The sequence below is a fragment of the Rhinolophus ferrumequinum genome, chromosome 10 (assembly GCF_004115265.2).
Source record: "Rhinolophus ferrumequinum isolate MPI-CBG mRhiFer1 chromosome 10, mRhiFer1_v1.p, whole genome shotgun sequence".
Classification (NCBI taxonomy): Eukaryota; Metazoa; Chordata; class Mammalia; order Chiroptera; family Rhinolophidae; genus Rhinolophus; species Rhinolophus ferrumequinum.
This window is the reverse complement of record NC_046293.1, coordinates 40,667,096-40,685,791: the sequence shown is the minus strand read 5'-3', so window position 1 is coordinate 40,685,791 and position 18,696 is coordinate 40,667,096. Positions and strand designations below refer to the sequence as shown.

At 36.9% G+C, this 18,696-nt stretch overlaps 1 protein-coding gene across 2 annotated transcripts in view; it reads left to right on the top strand.

Annotated features, from left to right (window-relative positions):
* Positions 1–18,696, top strand: part of DENND5B (DENN domain containing 5B) — a 149,265-nt gene that overhangs the window by 94,004 nt on the left and 36,565 nt on the right. For both annotated transcript variants that reach the window (XM_033116984.1, XM_033116985.1), the window contains 4 exons: positions 2,916–3,452; positions 6,151–6,382; positions 10,252–10,402; positions 16,016–16,109. In XM_033116984.1, coding sequence (XP_032972875.1) covers positions 2,916–3,452; positions 6,151–6,382; positions 10,252–10,402; positions 16,016–16,109 — 1,014 coding nt within the window. The remainder of the gene's footprint in view (positions 1–2,915; positions 3,453–6,150; positions 6,383–10,251; positions 10,403–16,015; positions 16,110–18,696) is intronic.

Here is an 18,696-nt window from a genome sequence, read left to right as displayed (position 1 = left end):
AGGGGTGGAAGTGATGGTTGAAAGGATATAGATAGCACTGAGGATTAATTGCGTAGAATGGTACCTCACTTTCTACCATTCTTACTCGTCTCTACAGTAAATGGTAGACAAAAAATCAGAGAAAACTGAAGTGGAATTGCTTTTGCCACTTTGTTTTTGCTATATCTTCCCCTGAGATTCTATGGGAATGTTTTAAATGTGAGTCTCCTCTGGCTTTTCCTTATGCCAGCTCAACTTTAGCCATTGAGAAACTAGATCCCTTACTCAGCGAGGAGGGAGCTGCCCTGACCACACATTTCTGGGTACTTCCTCCTCCTGCCTACAGTTTTGGAGGTCCACAAAATGACCCTCTCTTTTAGCCTTATTCATTCATTCAGCACATAGTTTTGTCATACACTACTAGAGTAGGATACATTGGGAGACATCAAGATAAGTAAGAGGTGATTTCTGCTTTCCCAGATAAGTCATTTAACAATATCAGTAACACAGGCTAAAAGTAAGTGTTAGTAAGAGGAATGAATGAACTAAGAATATACACAGAGGAAATCAGAATGCTTTTAGGATAGGGACATAGGAAGGCTTCATGGCAGAAGAGATAAAGAAGCTTCAAGTCTTTTTTCCCTTTTGAGGGAATGTTTGTTTTTCATTGGAAGTGATTACATATCATGAAGGCCTCTGGGCATCACTGATCAGTAAAACTATAGAAATATTTAGTCCGAGAACAGTGTAAGATTAAGATGTCAAATATATTTTTATTGTGTATTAATACTTCTTGAGCTCTTCTCATAGAATTGTTTTTAATTTAGTAGTATTAAAAGTGAGAAAGTGACTTATCAGAATACTCTGTTGTATGGAGTTCTTATTTTAGAAAACGGCTTTTTAACTTTATTCAGTACCTTTTTATAACATAAGTTCACATTTCCTATTTCTCTTTTGTGATCATCAAAGCCCCAGTTTGGGCCTTTCTAAGCAGACAAAGGAGGTATGAGAGTGTCCTAGGAACACCTGGGCAGGACAGTCACCGTGGTGCTGGAACACCCGCCTCGCCACATGTTCAGTTCAGCAGGGATTTCATGAGCATAACAAGTGTTAAAATTTCCCGAAATGTATCATTTTTTTCTTTTCATACGAAAAGGACGGATAGAAAAGGATAGCAGGAAAGCATTACTGAAGGAGACAGTACAAAATGTAAGTGGTGGGAGGTTGCTGGTTAATATTTAGATTAGCAAGTTAGTGCATTTTTTTCCTTCTATTTTTAAAGATACTGAATCATCCATTTGAATTATGGTGACCTACTTTCCCCCTTTAAGCATTTCAATATATCCTGCTTTCTAGCGACTGTAGAAACATATATAAAGATGTGGGTTTAAAGAAAGCAATAGGCAGCCCTACTGTCTTCAGTAAGATGTGACTACAGCTCTTACTTTATTTAGAGAAAACTACTGACATTGAAGATGATGAAAAATGAAAAAGAAAAAAAAAAGTCCCTTAAGCCACCAGGCTTTTTGAGGATGCGTATCTGGGACACGTGTCGGAAAGTCACGTACCTCCTTGGGCCTCAGTGTCTTCATCTGCAGAATTAATGGGTTGGATTCAACGGTTACTTCAGACTTAAAGAAGTCATTCTTGGTTCTCTGTTTTTGTATGAGAGGATATCTTGAGTTTTTATTGAGCTTGACTTGGAACTTTGCTACACTTCTTGCTTATCAGTATCTAACATGAAGAGAAGGAACCAAAAGAGAAAAACAGAGAGACAGCTGTTTGCTCTCTTCTTTTCACCTTACCATGGCATTCAGAATCAGAGTGCAATGTGAAGGCTCTCCTTTCTGACTTGGGGTGGGGTAGGGATGTGGGGAGGCCGAGATGGGGAACCGTAAGGTGAAGCTTCCTATTCTGTTTGTTGACTTCCACCTGTGCCCTGTGTTCAGCACCTAAGGCGGTCAGGATCAGTTTTACATGATGGGCTTCACCTTTGTCACCTGTTCCTCCTGCCCCAGTTCAGGAGCACAGTCTTCCTTCCCCTGGTTCTGAGTAAGATCCAGGTCTGAATAGTAAAAGTAAAGTACTGCTTTGGAGTCCGCTATAATCAGGTGCCTGAGGGGTAATCAGAATTTTATGCAGGGACTTGGCCCCTTGAATTTTCCATGTCTACTTGAAAAATATGGAAGTCTTTTTATTCAAAATCTAGAGTATTAAGCAAACTCCAAAAAAAAACCACAACACCACATTTACTCTGATTTCTGTCTCTTCTTCAACTCAAAAATATCTCCTGAGTCAACTCTTATGCAAGAGTTAATCATTTATAGTTCTCTAAGGACTGCCTCCACCATCTCTCTCTGCTTCCTACTGTTGTCTAATGACTTCTGGTTTTTGTTGTCCAAGCGTTTGAAGCTAATTTTGGATAAAGTGAAAATTTGTGGATTTGCTGTGAATTGGATTGCTCTTTGGCAATTTTATCCCATTTTGAGGGTACTAAGACTGCTAAATTTTAGCAGTTATTGTTACTTCTAAATTACAAATGGCGTTAGAGCAGGGGAATGGCATAGAAAGTTCAAGGTCATTCAGTGAGCATTTTACCCACTGCCTTCAATTTGTACGGTGTTATCAGTCTGTGCACCTTTGCCCATTCAGGAATGCCTAATGGATGCCATATAATTACACAGTCATGGCCCGATTATAATGAATTGATGAGAGCCAGAGAAAATTATATATTTGTATTAAATATTGTATAAAAATACATTGGGAGAAATGCTGGCAAGAGAGATTGATTTTTAAAGAATAATAAATTCTTAATCTTGAGAAGGTTAATATGAGAGGTACTGTAATCTATGATTTTGTTTATAATAGCTAGCAACAATATTTTAGAACATCGTGCCTTTATTTTAAAACCTTTATATTTCTCTGTCCTCTTTCAGGCCAATTTGTGTTTTGTGGATATTGACAACCATTTTATTGAGTTGCCTGAAGAATTTCCACAGTTCCCCAATAAAGTTGATTTTATCCAGGAACTCTCCGAAGTTCTCTTTCAATTTGGGATCCCTCCTGAGGGCAGCCTCCATTCCAGTGAGAATGCCACCAAACTGAAGAATCTGGTTCTCAAAGACTTGGTCAATGACAAGAAGAACGGCAACGTCTCCGCCAATAACATCAGTATGTATGAGTTACTGAAGGGCAACGAAACCATAGCCCGTCTCCAGGCTCTGGCCAAGCGGACAGGTGTGACTGTGGAAAAAATGGACCTCCCTGCCTCTCTGGGTGAAAAAGAAAAGGATTTGAAACTTCAGTGTGAAGAGGCAGAACTAAGGGACTACCAGCTCAATGTCCAGCTCCGAGAGGTCTTCGCTAACCGCTTTACACAGATGTTTGCAGATTACGAAGCGTTTGTGATTCAGACTGCCCAGGACATGGAATCCTGGCTGACCAACCGGGAACAGATGCAGAACTTTGACAAAGTAAAAGGAACCATAGTTTCCCTTTTTGTGTTTCTTAGTGGGCTGTTGTACTCGATTTTGTTAACTTTGTTTTAAACGCAGATTTTTTTCCTCTCCCTTTCCATTAAGAACTTTTCTTAAAAAAAAAAAAAAAGAACTTTTCTTTACCAGTATTTTGCACTAGATAAAATAATTTCACAGGAAAGCAAATCAACTAGCTCATTAAGCTGGTCATTGAATTGCGTTTAAATTGCCTTTAACCTCATTTTTAAATTTTCCGTACTTTGAAAATTCTTGAATTATAGAAACTCGAATTTCACAGGTTTTTCAAATCTGTTAATACTATCTGACCTTGTAAGAATTTCATTTATTTTAGGATCAAGTATAATTAAATAAGGCCTACTCCTTTTCAATAAATTCTTATTTTTATATTTTGTCTTCAACCTATAATGAAATCACAACTTGTCCATGTAAAGGTAACAAACAGTTTAATTTTAGAAGCCAAATTTTTATTTCATTCTAGGATCAAAAGAGAGAGTGAATGAATTGGGTTTTATGATGGTAAGTCTAAGGCTTTGTTCCAGTTTGGGGGAAGGGAAGACAAAATAGCACCAGCTTTCAATTGTCCTGCTGACATTGAAGCTTCTTTCTAACTAGGGTTTGCTATAGAGTATTCTTCTGACAGATTTTCTGGACATAGCCACCTTTTTTGTTGTTTGTTTTTTCCAGAGAAAGGCATTAGGAATGGGCATTAGGTCCTTCGGGTCACCAGGGTATAGTTCAGCCCCCTGCCTCTGTGATTGCTGAGGCATGATATTGCTGTTAGAGTGAATTATAGCTTTTCACTAAATGGTATCTCTGTGCCATGAAAAAGACCTCTCAGAAGAGCTAATGCATTCTAAGAGGCTAATCTGCAATCTTGGAACATCTGACAGAGAAGTATGAGTAAAAAAAATTCTGTTCAGTGAAGCAGCATGAAAGATTATTTTCTGATTTCATCAGATGTTTTTTCAGACGGAGAACATAAACTATGTTGAATAGTTAAGTTCTGGTGCATTTTATGTTTGAGAAGCCTTCTTTAATAAATTAAGAAGCCTTCATTTCTCCAAATGTATTCCTGCTCTTAGGTTCCTTTCTCATGAAGCTTAACCATTTTCCACGTTTTTTCCTATCCAGCTTGGAACAACTCTGTGCACACTCATGATTTATCCTTGGGGCAATTCAAATTCTTATCTGAATCGCGCACTGGTACTTTCTTCCTTCTTAATCTTTATGTAGCTTCCAACTATCAATGGAATTCTTCTTATATAACCCCTAGAGACATGGAAGTTTCATGTTGGATTCCAGAAGTCCTGTAATCATCTGATTTTTCACTAGGAAAATTTGCAGGACTATCACATCCTAGTCCTGCAAGCCCAATCTTTGCTACCTTACATGTTATAGTCCATGAGGGTCTGAATATCAAAAGCTAGACATTTGGCCCACTTGGGGGAAAAATGCTTTTTGCTCTATAAAAAGTAAACTTAATGTTTATCTGTAAAATACCTTTTGAAGAGGTTGACTGATTTTTAGAGACTACTGTGAACCTTTCTCTGGCTATTTGGATTTATGTGGCTACATCTGCACTATGGAGGCACTTAAATTGAGTAAATGGGTTTTTGTAAGGAAGTTTTTGAAAGACTTCATACGTTTCAGAATGAAAAATAAATATGCTAAGAAGAAGGGGATGAGTATCCAGGAGAGTAACCTTATGTTAGAACTTACCCTTCCATCCTTCCCCTTCTGTCTTCTCCCTCCCTGCTTCTACTCTAATGAATGAAAAGTCAAACCAACCCAGCAGCTGAAGTAATAATTCACTTCCAAACTTCAGCTAGTACCAAACTGCAACTAGAATTCCTATACACATGTAGACCTGAAGAACCAGAGAAAAAAATTGAACATTTTGAATTAAAAACAGATTGCAGTTTATTGAACCATTCCATTGCAACAGACACACTGGTAGGTACAGGGACCTCTGGCTGGTGGCACATGTTTTCCAAAGGTTTGGCTGGCTTTGAATGGTTTTTTGGGCAACACTTTTTTTAGTTGTTAAGGCCCAGACTATTCTGTCAGCACAGGTCTGGAAGGAGTTTGATTTTGAATTAACTTCATCCATCAATCTCTAACAGAGTTGAGGCCTAGAAAAACATCCACTTACTTGAAAAAGAACAAAAAGATTTCATCTATAAACACAAACTCCATATTGTTTTTACTTAAGGTTATTACTTATGTATATATCATTATTGTATCAGTTAGTCACCTCACCGCCTACATCTTGGAGGTATATTGCACAAGCTAGGAATAGAGAGCAGAAGAAATTATAGCTCACTAGGGAAAGGGGTCAAATTTAATGGTAAGTGAAAAGGATGATTGACGATTGTAGCAACTGATCCACCATCTTTCATTAATGATGCTCTCTTTTCTACATAATGGCCGTGAGAATCAGAACGTAAATCAATTTTGAAAGGTAAGATCAGTGCTCAAGACCTAAGTGACCTAAATTCCATGAATTTAGAAGAAAGGAAGGAAAAGTGAATTTTTAAGGATTTTTGAATTTCAAGCCTCAGTTTTGTATAAGATTTTTTAAAAAATGACCTTAGTAACAGATAATTTTTGTATTTATCATGTAGTGTTGAGATGGTCTCTTTGCACTAATAATTTTTTAATTATCTCATTACAGGCTTCCTTTCTGTCTGACCAGCCTGAGCCATACCTGCCATTTCTTTCACGCTTCATTGAAACACAGATGTTTGCCACCTTTATTGATAATAAAATTATGTCTCAGTGGGAGGAGAAAGATCCTTTGCTTCGGGTCTTTGACTCTCGGATTGAGAAGATAAGACTGTATAATGTAAGGGCCCCCACCTTGAGGACTTCTATATATCAGAAATGCAGCACTTTAAAAGAAGCAGGTACATTTGCCATCCCCTTTTAAATTAACTTAAAATCCATGACTATTTCTTTTTTATAATTGTTGGCCTTATACAGCACAAAGTTAATATTCAGTTTTAGACTTCATATTTAATCTTTGCACAGTATCGAGGTGCTTTCTTTAGTTTGTTTCCTTCTGTGTCTGTGAGTTAATGGTCATCGCGTTGCTACTTGACATTTCTCTTCTCTTAGTAGAGGAAAAGCAATAACCAACTGAATGGAGTATAAACTGTAGGATTGCTGTGATTTTTGTCTTATTCTCTTTATTGCCTTAATGGGAAAAAAAACAAAAGACATTAATTTCTGTCTTGCTGTTTATGTTGCCTTTTTACTTCTCACCTCTTTTCTCTTTATCCAGGAAAAGGTAAGTATTAATTTAAAATAGTAAATGTGAGATGCTGCCTAATTTACATAACAAAAACAGTATGCTTATTTTAGTGGTGCCATCAATTATAATAGTTTCATTTACTGAAATTAAATCTTTGGATTCTTGTATTGAAATTGGAGGTTTCCCAACCCTGACACCGATTTTTCCCTAAGAAAATTATGAGTCTTGGCCAGCCTTGATTGGCAGAGTAATATAGTCCACTAAACAAATAATCGTATTAATAGTCAGTGTTTACTGAGTATTTGCTATGTACTGGACACTATACCAGGTGTTTTACATGCCTTTTTATATTCGATCTTGATGTGGGGGCACAGGCACATTTACTTCTGTTTTATTTGGTAACTATCCTCAGTTTACAATGGAGAAAACTGAGTGGTTAAGTAACTTGCTTATGATTGCGTAGCTAGTGATTGACGAAGTCATGATTTGAACCCAGGTTTGAATGACTTTAGCCCCTGAAGCCTTACTACCATGTTAGTGGTTCATTCAATAAAGAAACATGTAAAATGTATGAATCCATACCATTTTGTTCATGTATACATGGTTCCTCTTTCTTTGCCAAATAAACTGATATTTATCACCTGAGTGCCCCTCCTTTTGTTTCTTTTCCTTCAAACATAGGAGACATTTGAAAACAATTTTTCCTCTGGAGAAAAAGGAAGCATGTGGAGTTTCTTTGCTCTGCCTCTGTTGCTTGCCTTTCCCACTTTATTTAAATAGACCAAAATCACAGGAGTTGTGATGCTGTAGTTGCAGCATATTGAAGGAAAGTATGTGAAGGATGCCTTCTGTGCAGCCTGAGAGGTCTCTGTCTGATAACTCTCTGGCACATCATCCTGTCGTAGTCCCACTTGTGAGGGTAGATCCTTGGAGCCCTTCAGGAAGTGGCAATTACTTCTGTGTTTTTGGAAATTGAGGGAGTAGAATGAATGAAATTGTCTGTGCCAGTTCCGAGAGTAATATGACTTTCAGTGCTTTAATAGCCATATGAATAGTATAATGCCTTGTTGAGCCAGTTTCACTCCTCCCTTCCTGACAGGATTTTTTTTAATGGAGCTAAGCACTGATTCCTTTGTGTGCTTCCGGAAACTCTTTTCAATTAAAATAGATTTTTCTCTCAGCCTCTCAAAGAGTTTGCTCCCACTATGATGACAGAAATTATATAATACTCTTGAAAATGTACCATCCTAGATTTAACATACATGAAAATGAGATTCGCTAAAGCAGTAGTCTCCTAGGAATTTAATTTATCAAGACTTTTTTAAAAAGTTAAAGGAGGCAGCTGGTTGTGACTGTCAGTCCCTCCAAGAGGGTGCAGTTATTTCTTTCAAATTGTCTACCTCCACCACCACCACCCACGAAAACTATAGAGGTTGGGATTTTGTTGTCAACATTACATTTTTATTGTGTAATTGTTTTTGTCATTTGTTGTTTTCCTTTTGTTTTGCCTCTAACTGAAAAGAATTTTGATTTGCAGATGACTCTTTAGGGAGAGGCTACCTACTGTTGACAGTGTGGCATCAGAACCTCATGAAGTTGATAGTAATGCAGTTTCTTTCTCTTTGCCAATCACAGAAAATACATTTTGGCACAAACCCTTGAAAGTATAACAGGCCCATGACCTCTCAAAGCAGGCATTTAATGATTTCTGAATGATGACTATGCACTTGTGGTATAATCACTGAAAAGTAACATTGCGTTCTTTATGTTTATGGCAATCTTAAATGTAAACCCGAGAGTAATTCACTGTGAATTATGATTTTTGTTTTTAAAAAGCTTCGTAACTAAAGGAGAATAACTCAATGTCAGATGAATTTCTCTGTCATGTTAAATCCAACAGAAAAACTGAAGCTATTTTTCCTTTTTTCCTTTCATGAGGACAGAGGCACTCATTGGCAGAGATGGAATTTTGTAGTATTTCATGGAACATAAAATTGGCAGGAACTGCAGAAAATTCCATGCCATATATCTAAGCATTATTTTGCCTAAACCATCTGTTAATTGTGTTTTATAAATATTAGGAAGCATTGAGAGTATAGATAGGGTTGTGGAGAGCTGAGGGGCATTGTTGAAAATTAAATGTCACTTCATATTAAAACATGTCATCCTTTTGCCTAGCATAGAACATATGGATTATGTTTCAAGAGAAGTTACAAGTTACACATTAAAAATAAAATGAAATTCAAAAAGTTTTGTATAAATTCATGTGGGTTATGGAGAAAATTTAGGGAAGTTTACAGTCGATATTTAACATTTTGAAGTTTAAGTTGTAGAGGGTAATAGTGACTTCCACAAAGCTTCCCTTAATATTATCAGACACAAGCAACTGGCGTGGAAGCATCGAGCTCATGTAAGATGGTATTAAGCATGTCCTTTTGACAAGAGTAGAGTGTGTCATGGACAGACTCCTCCCCACCCAAGAAAGAATTTTTTTAGACGTTGTGTGAGAAATAACTAACAGTACTCAATCTGCTGGTATAGATGAGGCAAAATAAACTGATTCTATGAGGCATTTATAAAAATACTTTTTTACTTCTCTTAAATCCCAAGATTAGCGGTTCCCACAGTGTGTTCTATTTATCACACAGCCACAATCACTGCTTATTCTCCTGTTTCAGTAATGTCTAGGAAAAGGGTTGAAGACATAGTCTTGATTCTCAACTATTACATTTCCTCTAGTAAATTCAGTTGATAAAAACATTTAGCATCAGATTTCTTACCAGAGACATAATTCACTATTTCTTGGGTTTTTGAGACATCCTCCTAACTTTAAGTGTTTAAAAATAGAAATGATGAGTAATTCCTATCTTTAGCTTTGCCCTATTTTATTCTTCTAAAGGTCAATTTGTTATCCTCTGGGCATTTTCTAAATGCCTGCTTATTTTCCCCTTTGATCTAATAAACACTTCTAAATGACTGCTACTAATGAGAATGTGATTGTTGGTAAAAGTAATAAACGGCACACAGTAATAAACGGCCTTGTTTTTACAAATGGAGAACCACGAATATTTAATGGATCTTTAATGGATGTATAATGGATCTTATACAAAGTAGTGTATAGGCTCTGTGCTTGCTTTTCCCTTGCCTTTCCTTGTCTTTCAGCTCAAGGAAAATATTTTATTTGCCATCATTTTCTTTAATGTTGTGCTTAGAACCATATTTTCATGAATAATATTGAATTTCCCACTTAACGGAAACTGCCAGTTCTGAATTATAGATTTTTCAACCCCACTGCCCTGCTTTTGACAAAGGTAGAAATATCAAAAAATTAGTCATCCAGTATTTACTTAAAATTAACCTTTTTATACTTAAATTATACTGATTTCTGAAGAGCTTTTGTAAAAACCTATTTCAGAGTGTCAAAAAGATTCAGTTCCTTGTTGATGCATGAGTGGAAGAAGCATTATTTTTTAAGGCTTAGCCAATGAAATGTCTCTAATTTGTTACAAATTTAACTTACAGCTCAGTCTATTGAACAGCGGCTGATGAAAATGGATCACACTGCAATCCACCCACATCTACTTGATATGAAAATTGGTCAAGGCAAATATGAGCAAGGGTTCTTTCCAAAGTTACAGTCCGATGTCTTGGCAACAGGACCATCTAATAACAAGTAAGCACGATCTTTACTTGAGTTGTTGGTTGAAAAATGAATGAAGGGTGCAGTAATGCTTAACCATTAAACATGAATCCGACTATTCAAAGGCCAAATTAATCCATTTGAAATATGGGTTGACACTATGAATATCTGACTTTTAATTCCATCATGTAAAAAAAAAAAAAGACAAAGACTAGAGATTTTTTTTCTTTTTTAGGTAATGTGTCCTTGGGAATAGTTTCACTTTAAATGACTGTTTACATATGATGCTAATACTGTCTAATAGAATTAGAAAAGTTACACTTCATTATCTGTATTATTTTACTATCTGTATTAGTTTCATAGTAACAAAATACTACAAACTCAGTGACTTAAGCCAACAGAAGCTTATTCTCTCACAGTCTGGAAGCTGGAAATCCAAAACCAAGGTATTGGCAGGGCCATGCTTCCGCTGAGACCTCCAGGAGAGGATCCTTCCTTGCCTCTTCCAACTTCTGGTAGCCCCACGCATTCCTTGGCTTCTAGTAGCATAACTCCAGTCTGTCTTCATCTTCACGTGGCTGTCATCTCTGTGGCTGTGTGCAAGTTTCCCTTCTGATAAGGACACCAGTCGTGTTGAATTAGGGCCCACTCTAATGACCTTATCTTAACTCACATCTGCAAATACCTTATTTCCAAATAAGGTCCCATTCACAGGTATCAGGGTTTAAACTTTAACATGTCTTTTTGGAAGACACAGTTCAACTCATAATACCATGTTTGCACTTTTTAAAGTATCTTGTGCAAAAATTACAAAACAACCCAAAATAAAGATAAACCCTATCATTCTTTATGGGAGATAATTCCATTCAGAAAATACCTGAATATGGTTAGAATTGAAAACAGTTATTTGAGTTTAGGGGAGTTCTTGATTTTAGGTGAATATAAGTGTTTTATTAACAAATGAGTAATAAGGAAGGGTTTTACAAGAAAGGAGACAAAGGAGGGTATCAATGGAGAATATGATAAGTTGGAAAGAAAGAGCTTTGAATAGGAAATGAACAGTTCTGGAATTTAGTTCATGCTTAACCACTAACCAGGTTAGGAACCTTGGACAAGTTGGAATTACTTGCCTGTCTTCTCATCTGAAAATTCTCTAACATTCTAAGCATCCATGATCTTATTAAAGAGAATCAGAGAAGAAAAGGGGAAAGAAACCAGGTCATAGCAAAGAAATGGAATAGAAGACTGAAGTGAAGACTAGGTACACAAAATGGAAGTGGCGTTGAGCCACCTGAATTTCAGAAGGCAAGTATAGAGTTAGTGAGGGCGGTAAAAAAGAGGTGGAATTATGCCTTTTGACCTAAGTGGCCCAAACTAAATAAGTAAGTAAAATGAAGGTTCTTGAAAGATGGCCAAAGAGTATGATAGTTCTCCCTTCCAGATGCTCTGCTGAACTGTAAGTTGCAGAGCTTTTGGTACTTAACTATTTCCCAGAATGCTATTAATAAAGCAGTGATGAAAATTTCCAAATTTTGTAACTGAGATCTATAAAGGGTGGAGATTTATAATGATAAATACTACACTCTGAAAGGAAAAGAAAGAGCAGTATCCACAGTTAATTTGCAGGGTTTCGTCCTCCACTGACGAGCTGTCCTTGCTTTGATAAACACTGAACTTAAAAATTGTTAATTGATGTTGACTGTTGTGGGATTCAAACTTTCCAGGTCATGGTACTAGATACAATGTCCTATTTTTCAGAAGTGCATGAGTTTCTATCAGAAGAGATTAGTCATCAGTTTATTTCTTTTTTATTTTTCTCATTTTGTAAAATATCCTAATTGTTTTAATCACTTTGATACAGGTAGATTATTAATTTTAATAATTTTATTTCCGTTTTGATAGCGTTAGATGGCTCATTCATTCATCTGGCAAATATTTATGGAACCCCTACTACCGGTATGTGTGAGGTGCTGTCCTGTCCACTGGAAGTCTAGCAGTGAGCAAAACAAAAATCCCTGCTTTCGAGTAGGAGGCAACAAGCAATAAAGAAACTTAATATGTAAAATAAGTAACCTGTTAGATAGTGATAAGATTTGTGATGAAAAATAAAACAGGGAAGGGAAGTAGGGAGTGCTCAGGTGGGAAGATTTCAATTTTAAAATCTTACTGCCATATTTTCTTGCTTTTAATCTTATATATGATCTCAAGATTTTCCCATGTCCACACAGAGCCCCAAGCATTGCGTTTTCAGGTAGATTGTAGTGTGAAAGAAAAAAGATCGCAGAACTAACTGCAGGGTAGAGATTTATAACCAGGCCTGTGTAAATGGTTGATTAACTGTTAGAATTTAATATGCTGCTTACAAGGCAAAAGCAAATAAGTGATCTTTAGTGATTCAGCAGATGTGATTATCTTTAGTAAAATTATGCTTAGTAAATGAGGTTTCATAATGCAAAAACTAAATTAATTACCTAACAAGACCAGGAATGTGTGGACTTCATAGCAATTTTCTTAAGCAGGTGCTCGTTTCCCTGTTTTGAAAATAAAATTAAACAGGGCATTTTGTCCCACAGAGTGTATATTGAGATGCTAGTTACATTAGGTAAGTAACATTTATCCTTTTCTTTACCTAACTAAGCCTTTTCCACTTTTGCCTGCCAAGGGAAATGTTCTGGCCTTTATATTCATCTACTCCTTCCCTTTATTATATAAATTCATTAGCTGATATTTATATTCTGTGTCAGATTTTTACTATTTACTTAAACCCCCCTACCCAGTACCCCTAATTTTTTAAATCCTTAAACAAATTTTACTACCTTACACTGACTTTTCTTTCTAAAGGGCCATTTCCAAGGCCTCCAGGTCAAAAATCTTTACCCAGGTCTTTATACATTTTTGTTGCTGTTGTTACTTATATTTTACTCTTCCCCTTTATTTATTATCTAAGTTTATCAGCTGGTGTTTATATTCTGCTTCAGAGTTGTTAAAGAACAAAAATATTAATGACTCTTGTTGAAGATGGTAAGACAGACTTGATACAAGAGAATTCCGTGGTGATAAGTGTAGGGACCACCGCAATGGGGTTTTGCCGTGGGGAAGAGAGATTGGACTTAACTCTAAATACAGCGTGGGCAAGTAGAAATTTATAGCCAAGGAGCAGAGTGGAGGTCAGTGGATGGAAAATTACCAAGAGGGAGCATTAGGGGTAAAGGGGGATTCTGACTAAACTGACCTAACAGGATTCTTGCTGAAGGCCGGTCAACAGGATGCTTGCTGAAGGCAGGTCAGAGTGCTTAGGCATCACCTGGGGGGTGGGGAAGGATGAGGAACCAGATAAGGTAAGAGTGATCATCTGAGGACGGGGGTTCCTTCTAAATTGACTTAGCAGGATTCTTGCTAAAACTGGATTTTACAAGGAAGTGCACAACTGGGCCTAGGAGAAGATTCAGGAGCCTGATTAAAGTTTGGTCAAGCAAAAAAATCTTTGTCAGTGTCTTAATGTTTTTTTTCTGGATCTTTGTCAGTTACCCCAATGTCCTTTGTATCCTTTTTACAGTCTTACATTGATTCTTTGCTTTAGGGGCATTTCCAAGGACTCCACTTCAAAGATCTGTCACTACATCTTTGCACATTTTTTTCCTGATATAAATCTCTTTCCTTTTTTTTTTAACTACTCTTAAGAGCGGACCTCTTCCTTGCTACCATTTTTATCATAATTATTCAGTGTTCCTCTAGCAGGCTGAAAGTAAATGATTCAGAAGCTTAAAACCAAAGGCATGCGTAAATTATTTAAAAAGAAAAGAAGCAGCATTCTCATTTTAAACTTTTGTAAATTGAGTACTTTATTAATAAAAAAAATTTTTAATAATATTAATGTAATACATGTGTGACTATTCCTGAATGGCAAAAATATAAATTCATTTTATAAACTGTGTATAATTCTGTGCTGTCAAGGATATATACTCAAAAGTAAATAATTCTTAGAATAGTGTGATGAATACATAGTTAAGACCTGGGAAATTTTTTTAAATAGTTTGATATAAAACTGTTCATTTGAAAATTTAGAGTATTGAAAAGTGATAAGGGTACATTTTAAAACCACCCATAAGGCCATCACCATGAGATGCTAACATTTAGTGTTACGTTTTTCCAGTGCATGGATCCTGGTATGTGTGCACACATATGTGCATATTCACACTTTTTTTTTCCAAAATTAGAATATTGTTTATATTCTAATTTTCATTCATTATTATATCAGGAGCACTCTCCCATATTATTAATATTTCTGGAAACTTGATTTTATAATGACTATATGATATTTCATTGTATAGCACCCCCTACTGTTGAACATTTTAGGTTGTTTTGTGCTCATTTACTTAATTCTGAGTAACTGTGGGCTGTAAAATCTGCTATTAACTCAAAAGCTTTTTGGAAAAATTATGCATTCAGCATGCTTTTGGAGTGGAAGATACATCCTAATTTCAGGAACATTTAAAAGCCAAAATGTGCGTCTTAGAATGAAGGAAACAGAATTTGTTACTGCTTACATGCTGTGATGAACATCTGTACACTTAAATGTTAGACTGCATCTCTGATTATTTAAAGGTTTTTATAGAATGGGCAGGTGATGTACTAGACTCTGCCAGTAAAATGGCTGACAAACATGTTACAAGCCCTTCAGGAGTATATAGTAGAGACGATTTTATAGAAAATAGGGATAAGAACAACACACTGTGATAGGTACTACAATTGGGGAGTACAAAAGGGGTATCTAATTTACATTTGGAGTAATCATAGAACATATTCTGTGTGCCATCTAAGCTATCTGAAGATGAATAGAAGTTGGGAGAAAACTTCATGGACAAAGGTAAAAGAGCTTATCCCATTGGAACAATTGAGGTAGTCGAAAATAGTTGGGAGTTTTAAGGTAAGAGTGATCAGTAGTATTGAAAGTAGCAGAGAGGTTTGAGTAAGCTGATAATTGATGAATAATAGCCATTGCATATGGCAAGTAGAGATATCAATGGCTTCAGTCAAGCGTGTTTTCATGAGAAGAAGCTGATTTGAGATGAACTAAAGATCCAAAAGTAAATAAGTAGAGACCTTACATCTAAACTTTTCTCTTTAAGCATTTTTACATGAGAAGAGTGAAGAAAGAGATTTAAACATAATTATAGCGGGAGAGAGAGGAGTGAAAGATACGGAATAGTCTTTGAGGGGATTGGGGGAGAGTTGATAAAGGGCAGGTAAAGTGGTTCGTGGGTAGTCATGAGTGAAATCAAGAACGAGTCTACATGAATAGAAGAATAGGGAAGTGAGAGGATAGTATGTGGCCAAGGTTTGGGGCTGTGTTGGACAGGTAAGATGGAAATCAGGGTCATTTCAGAGGAGATACTATGCAGTTTTTAACCTCAGTTTTTAAAAAGTATTGATTGTGGTGATGAATACACGAAACACCATTGAATTACATGCTTCAAATGGGTGATTGTATGGTACTTAAATTATATCTCAATAAAGCTGTTTAAGAAACAGAAAAATAAGTATTGTTAGTCTTTTGTTTTGAACAGTTCATTCTTTCTATTTTAAAGGTAAGTGGCCCCATTTTTTTGGTTTGGTTGTTTTCACCGACTCCTCCTGTTTTTTCAGTCGCTGGGTGAGTCGGAGTGCCACCACGCAGCGCAGGAAAGAGCGCCTTCGCCAGCATTCTGAGCACGTCGGGCTGGACAACGACTTGAGGGAGGTACGTGGGCTGCCTTCCTGGGGTACCGCTAGCTCCAGGCTCTCGGCCCAGCTGGTGTCACTGTGTAGGTCCTTTCCCATTCTTTGTATAAAACCGTTCAGTTACATTTTAAAATAGTAATCCTTTTGTACTGACTTATTGCAGAAAAGGCCTTTGTTCCCATTTTTTATAATTTCAGTACATCTAAAATAAGGCTGTAAAACAAGTCTCTCTGTGTACTACAAGTACAAAGCTAAGTTTAAGGAACGTTTTTGGTCAGTATATCTCCGGTAGGGAAAAGCAATTTCTTGAAGTGTAGACATTTCTAAGTTTCAAGCGTAATTTAAACTTAGTGAGTAAAGATGGATTTGCCTGTGCTTTGTCCTTGGCTTTCTGACACCATTTTAAAAGTTGGTTTTTAATTATTTTAAAAATAAGATCCTATGCTTTGTTTGTACTGCTTGAAAATAAAGCCATAATTACATATTTGAATGATATTAAATAAGTTGATTATTTCTTGTGATCAAAAGAAAAATCCGGAGATTTGTTAATTATTTTCTAAACTCAAATGTGTAGAAATAAAGCGGAAAACATCATTCCAAATATATATTGCTTTTTGTTGATGTGTTCACATGTTAATGATTTTAAACATTTTCTTAAGAACTGAAGCGTTATCTCTCTAGTGCTTTTCTTTGTGCTACTTTATTTTCTTCTCTCCCATTATTTTTTGCTGTGACTTTATCATATGCATGCTTGTTTTGCTTGTCTCTTTCTCCCATATCCTTTTCTTTTTTGCTTTTCTGCCATTGGCACGTCTCCATCCTCTTAGCCTTCGGGGGAACTTTTGGTCTGTCAGAACTCCATGGTATTCTGGGAGTGGGATCAGGGTCCACCTCCTCCTGCACGACTTCCCAAAAAATCCTTCTCTGAGTGCTGCCTGGTATGTTCTTTGCCTGAAAGTACTTTGCAGATGTTCCCGAATCTTGTCTTTGGTGTTCCTTGAATTATCCACATGCGTGAGTGCACACAGATTTAGAATGCCTCACATCACCTTGTGACGTGACGTCTCAGCCTCTCCATTTGGCTGTCCACTTCCTCTTGTGTTTGGTACCTTTTTGTGGTGGTGTGTACTAACACGAGTAATTCTGTCCTGTTGGCAGGTAAAACTGATTATTCGCATCCCTGATCAGTGGGATTGGGGGCAGGGAGGGTGGAGCAGATTCAGCAAATTGTTTTTCTTACAAAGGGAAACATATTACATATTCAAACTCTCCTTTGTTTAAGCATTTTGCTGAAGTGATTCATTTTCAGTCAGCTTTTCTTTGGCTAGGATTTATCTCCACAGCATTTTAATTTACTCTTTGTGGTGTATGTTTTACATGGTCAGGAAATCAGGTCATCACTATAGAATCTTAGTGCTAAGGGGAACACGTGAGGTCATCTTGCTCAACTTGACATGATTTAACTGAAGTCCAAGAGACTTGTCCGAAGTTAAATGGACACACAAAGGCATCGCTGGGCCTACAGCACAGGACGTCTGACCTCCAGGCCCGTACTCTTCCCAGGAACCCTGCATACCAGCCGGCACGAAACACCTCCTCACCGGAGGGCAAGAGTAACTTAGGACTATTGGTTGTAATTTTTTCCCATTAGGACACACTAGCATAAATTTCCTTAACTTTATAATGATCTTCTCTTCCCAAGCTCCGTGCCAGTTAGAGGAACAGGATATTTCTTAGAAAATTTAGGGAGAACCTGTGCTAAAGAGCAGTTAGTTCAGTGTTTATTGTCTAATAGGATGTATTTTCATAGGTAGTTCCTAGTGGTTTTACTTACTTTTGTCTTTGACAAAAGTGAAGAAGAGCATAGTAGAAATCTCAGAAGAAAGCTGAGGTGACTTCCCTCTGCAGTGAAATGGACTTTATTATTAAAACATTCCTTGTGAAATGTTTCTCTTTCTTCTCCATTTTCACCTTAAAATAATACCTTTTCCTCCAGCTGCATTTTAAAGAAAATCGCGTATTTCTCATCACTTATTTATTATAAAGGCACTGCTCTGTTTTTGCAGTACACAGAGGCAGCCTGGCGTGCTGTGAGGAAGGGCCTTTGCCATCTTCTGTACTCTTTCCTTCATGCCCGTGGAGGGTTGCTTGTTTCCGGGCTCCAGCAGTGGTGCCAGGCCCTGTGGAGCTTACTGTGAGCTAACAACCATCCCCGTACCATGGGTATCGTGATGGGTGCTCGGTAAATAGCCACTCAAAGCACAGCCCCATTCTTGCTTGTTTTCACTTATAAAATAGAACATACGTTTTAAACAGCGCTTAATTTTTAATAGACTTTTAAAAATCTAATTATACATATATTTCGGGGAAAAAGAGAATGCCAGAGGCTTCTTCCTACCCTCCTACCTGGTGGTGCTCTTCAGTCCTTTCCTTCCAGCCGGCATTTCTTCCTAAGCCAACTGTGATACGTAATTTTTCTTTAGAATTGAGTCTTGTGGTGATTCTCTCTGTATTTGCACAAGTCCTAGAGACAGATTAAGACTGGAGGAGAAACAGAAGTCTTTTAACATTCACCAGTTGACATTTGTTTTTACCAACCTTTTATC